We start from the raw sequence: 5,000 nt of genomic DNA on the forward strand, positions 1-5,000 counted from the left end.
CTGTACATCTAAGAAGGCAGACCCTTGCTGTGGATTCCCAAGTTTGTTACCTTTCTAGCTACCCTTACCCCTGTGGGCTCCCGCTCTATTAAGGGGAAATCATAAAGAATCGATCCCACTTGGCTGGGCCAATAAAGTACTCATAAGGTTTGTAGAATTGCATGCAGTAGGACGAACGCAGGAGGAAGGTGGGGTTGTGTGGAGTGAGGTAGTACTGTGAGGCGGTGGACAATGAAGACTGCAGTAGGAGATGCAGAGGAATATTCTGATGGATGAGCAATGACCTGGCTGGATGATTCGGAATGGATAGAGCTGACAGCAAACATCAAGGAGTAGGAATTAATATCGGAGCCATGGTCAAAGGAGAGACGGGGGTCGGGAAACCAGAAAAATCAGAATTAGATAGGCTAGTTGAACGGGACAAGCCTTAATGCCCCTAATAAGGGTAAAACACCTTCATTATTGGCCATGGTAAGCCTGAACTAAGTGGAACGATCTGACCCTCAGGGTCTCCATAAGGGGTAAGGGCTAAGCGATTAACCAAGGAATACCGTGCCCATGGCAACCAGAGGCCTTTCATGACCGACACAAGGCCAGCCTTTCATCCTTTGAGCACGGATCTCACGCTTTAGGACAGTGTTTCCCAAACTTTTTTTCGGGTGCTACCCTGAAGACAATTTTAGCGTGGGCTAGCGACCTTAAATGTATGAATATGTAATAATATACCTACCATTTTCATTCTTGCAACTGTATATTGGCCTACGTTATTCTATACTTAAATAAGTTTATGTTACCAACACATTGAATTTCAATAAATAAATGTATATAAAAAACATTAACTTTTAATGACATATCCAGCTATGTATTCTTTTATTCTGGTTTTAAGACCCACTGGCGACCCTCAGAAAAACTCTCATTTGGGTCGCGACCTTGGGGTTGGGAACCACTGCCCCAGGAAGTAGACAGAAGGGGGTGAAGGGAGAGAAAGACCAAGCAAAATTAGTTGAGGCGAAGGCTGAGGTCCAAGGTAAGGGTGATCCCCGGCGTTGAGCCTCAAACTCCGTCTCCTGCGCTCCCCATAACAACGAGCAAGGGATAGGAGGGGCGACAATGGAGCGTACGACCAACATGCGGGGCGACCACGGCAAGACGACCGTAGGACAGAAAATGCACTCACCAGTCAGTTCCTTGTGATCGGCCCTACGCACCACCCTGTCGTATATTCTTGGAAGCTTCATTGTCTTCCGGGGAGAAGTTGGGGATAGCAGCCCAGGATGGATGAACATGAAACAGGACTGTCGTTTTCAGTCTAACAAGATTTTTATTATGTATCTTAAAACCATAGCCAGGATTACCTCTCGTTTGGAAGCTAGAAGCAGTAGTTCTTCCAAAACAATTTGCACCGCATGAAGACTATCTAACCAGCAGACATAAGAGAAGAAAAGTTAAACTCGAAAGTATCATTGTTTCTTTTTCTTCCGAGCTTTTCTTTGTGTAGAATTACTGAAGAGAGCGCTGTAGCGGTCCAGCAGCTGAGGCACATCCAGCGTCTCGCTGACAGCGAGGTCGGCCATGTGCCCGTACAGGTCCTTCCTCCAGGGGCACACGGTGTAGTACGAGTAATACTCCTTCCCTTGGTGTACGGACAGAATTATTCTGAAGGGGAAATTCGAGAGAAAACTCTTACTCCACAGTTATGAGTGTCCTCGAAAGATTCAGAATTCCAAGTGACAAATAAGACCTAATTATATATTGCTGAAAAAATGCATTCTTAAACGCTGTTGCAAGTGTGCTCTCAACCTACTTTGCGTCTGGGTGCCTTTGGCGGAGGGTTTCCATGGAATGCCAGAACCTATACGGCGAACAGCGCTTGCACAGGTTGATGGACCGGTAGACGTGCTCGCGGGCGCCGCCCCGCGGCTGCACGCTGAAGTACAGGACTTTGAACTCTGGCTCGAACTGCCACTGCAGGCCGCGCAGACCTGGCGGCGCAGGAAACGGGCGGCTAGTCAGTCATCACTCCGGAAAGTTAAAAGGAAGCTCTATCAGTTAGTCTGAAGAGCTTGTTAGCTACACAATCCCTTGCGGCGGGGCAATAAAGGACAAAATTCCACTTAATACAAAGAAAGTGAGAGTGAAACTGAACTTACTATTGGCCATGAAGCAAGTTACAGGGTCGCAGGTCTCCTGGCCGGCGCTCGCCGCGGGCGTCTGGAAATGAACTCGGGTCATACGCAAATGCAAACACACACTTAAGTATATATGTATATGTATGTGTATATGCATATGTGTATGTGAATATGTATGTGTATATGTATATGTGCATGTGTATATGTATGTGCGTATATGTGTATATGTATGTGCGTATATGTGTATATGTGTATATGTATGTGCGTATATGTGTATATGTATATTATATATGTATGTGCATAAGTGTATACGTGTATGTGTATGTATAAGTGTATATGTATGTGTATGTGTACAAGTGTATATGTATGTGTATGTGTACAAGTGTATATGTATGTGTATAAGTGTCTATGTATATGTATATCTACGTATATATATATATATATATATATATATATATATATATATATATATGTGTGTGTGTGTGTGTGTGTGTGTGTGTGTGTGTGTGTGTGTGTGTGTGTGTGTGTGTGTGTGTGTGTGTGTGTGTGTGTGTGTGTGTGTGTGTGTATGTGGAAAGGTATGGATGAGAATGGATATCTTCACAATATAAGAGATGTGTTTGACCGGTTTCGCATATATCTTCGTCAGAAATACATACATTTGAGAAAATACGCAGCATATCTACATCACATGGGAGCTGATGAATCACCTGATAATCATGACCTCGCACTCATTATGCGCATAATTGCTGCCGCGACCTTAGATAGTCTGAATCTACCCGATGCGGTGGTCTGATTTTTCTCTGTCGCGATGTATGAAGCTTCCATAACCTTCCTTTTGTATCTATTTAATCATTCATGTATCATTTCTGCTTCTTTCCAGTTCGGTAGATGTCCATGGCGATGTTCACTGTATTGCCAAAGTATTTGCTGATCGCCTGGGAGAGATTACACGGAGGTAATACAAGGAAATTGGAAGACATCAAAGGGTTGGACCTTGTAAGTATGTTCTCCGCCTTCTCTCTGAGATTCAGCAGGAGACCTTTGGGGTATTTATGTTTCATGAAATAATCAATTACATATATGTATGCATATAAATTGGCATGGCAGGGCAAATGATAACACCCTTTCATCTCCGTTCTCCCCAAAAGCGACAGAACTGTTTCGGATTTTCCACTGGTCAGGCGCCCCTCTGTGCGATATCTTGGGTTCGGCGGAGGACTCTCGAGGCCACTTCACGCTAATTGCTCCACTCAAACCCGTCACAGAAGATGAGATAAGAACCTTCCTTGGTCACAGTAAATTTGCGCGAGTTTATGACGAAGGGGATAAAAAAGATGAACGATAATGATGAAAATTGCGATAATAGTAAAAAAAATACGATGGATGAGGATGGAAACAGAATAATATTCAGCAGGATCAAAAGTACTACTCCAGACAATAACTACAGTAAATACAGGGACAACAGTACTGAAGACCTACACCCACACTTCAAGCAGAAGCAACGCCCTGACGTCTTTCCACCAAGCACAACTAACCGCTGGCAAGGACACAGAGAGACCGTGGTCGCGCAGGACGGGCCGCGAGCCGCATGTCGTGAGCTTCCAATCAAGGAGCACTTCAGCGCAGTCGATCCCAGAATCACTCAAATTTCTGCATGTCATGAGTTCCTCTGCTTTGGGGCCGGATTTGCCTTCTGGCAATAATAATAATACGACACGGAAAATGGAACGGCTTATGTATTACAGATAATGAATGAGCAGCAAAAATAAATAATCGGCACAAAAAGGGAAAACCTCTACGGGGTGGAATCAATGGAAATAATCTAAATAAACCATACCTTCGTAAGGAGCTAAAACAAGAAAGCGAAAAAATCTGATGAATTCCACAATAACTGAAAACGCTCCCAGTAATTGTGAATCGTCCAACAAATGTACGGAAGGAGTTTATTCTTATCTCAATATCGGCATCGTCATCAGCAATCATTATTATTTAAACGTTCGTGTAATCTTTGTTATTTTTACCACAATCATTCCCATTCTTGGCCGTTTTCATCTCTGCTTTTCTTTTTTGGAAAAGTGTAAGGAAAAGGTTAAATCGAGGTTAATCACTGAGAACGACGCACGGAATAGTTATGCTACATAAAACCACTGTATATTTAAAAATCCCACAAGCTATAAAACCTACTTCGGTATCACGCCACTAATTATGAGAGGAAAAGGCGTGTAACATTAATATATTCTCAAAATATCTACAGCCCCTACAAGTGGCCATCTTTCAGGAAAAAGAAACGAGGCCAATCTCGAGCTGATGGCCATCAACAAAAGGCTATTTTAGTAACTGGTTGAGATCTTCCGACTCACCTGCCATGTACACGCGTTGTGCTTTCTTAATTTGTGTCATTTCTTCTGATTCTTGCGACTGCAAAAGCTTACAGTATACACAGTTGTTGATAGCATTCGTAATCGGTCAAGCATAACATAATATACGGATGTGAAAAATCTACGTTTTTTATATAATATTTTTCACACATGCAAACAAACAAGCGGATTGACGAACGCACACAAACGATAGCGAATCCTGCAATGTCCCTGTCTAATCAAAAAAACTTTAGTAAAAATGTACACACACGCACATACATACACTCACACGTACACACACATACACATGCACACATACGCACGCGCGCAAACACACACACACACAGCAATGGTACTAATAATAAAAATAGCAATAATAACAATAACAATGATAACAACGACAAAAATTATCACTATTTCTATCATCAATATTATCGTCATTAACATACAAATATCCACAATAATAATAATAGCTATAACTATAATACCAATCATAACAAAAATTACTAAT

The 5,000-nt window shown here is 42.4% G+C and overlaps 1 protein-coding gene across 1 annotated transcript in view; it reads right to left on the bottom strand.

Moving 5' to 3' along the window:
- Positions 1–5,000, bottom strand: part of LOC113821414 (uncharacterized) — an 8,156-nt gene that overhangs the window by 1,253 nt on the left and 1,903 nt on the right. Inside the window, exons 2-4 of the mRNA XM_027373898.2 lie at positions 2,151–2,211; positions 1,805–1,982; positions 1–1,656 (exon numbers count right to left, since the gene is read on the bottom strand). The exon at positions 1–1,656 is cut by the window's left edge and continues 1,253 nt beyond it. Coding sequence (XP_027229699.1) covers positions 1,461–1,656; positions 1,805–1,982; positions 2,151–2,211 — 435 coding nt within the window. The 3' untranslated portion in view covers positions 1–1,460. The remainder of the gene's footprint in view (positions 1,657–1,804; positions 1,983–2,150; positions 2,212–5,000) is intronic.

This window comes from Penaeus vannamei, chromosome 4 (genome assembly GCF_042767895.1).
Source record: "Penaeus vannamei isolate JL-2024 chromosome 4, ASM4276789v1, whole genome shotgun sequence".
NCBI lineage: Eukaryota > Metazoa > Arthropoda > Malacostraca > Decapoda > Penaeidae > Penaeus > Penaeus vannamei.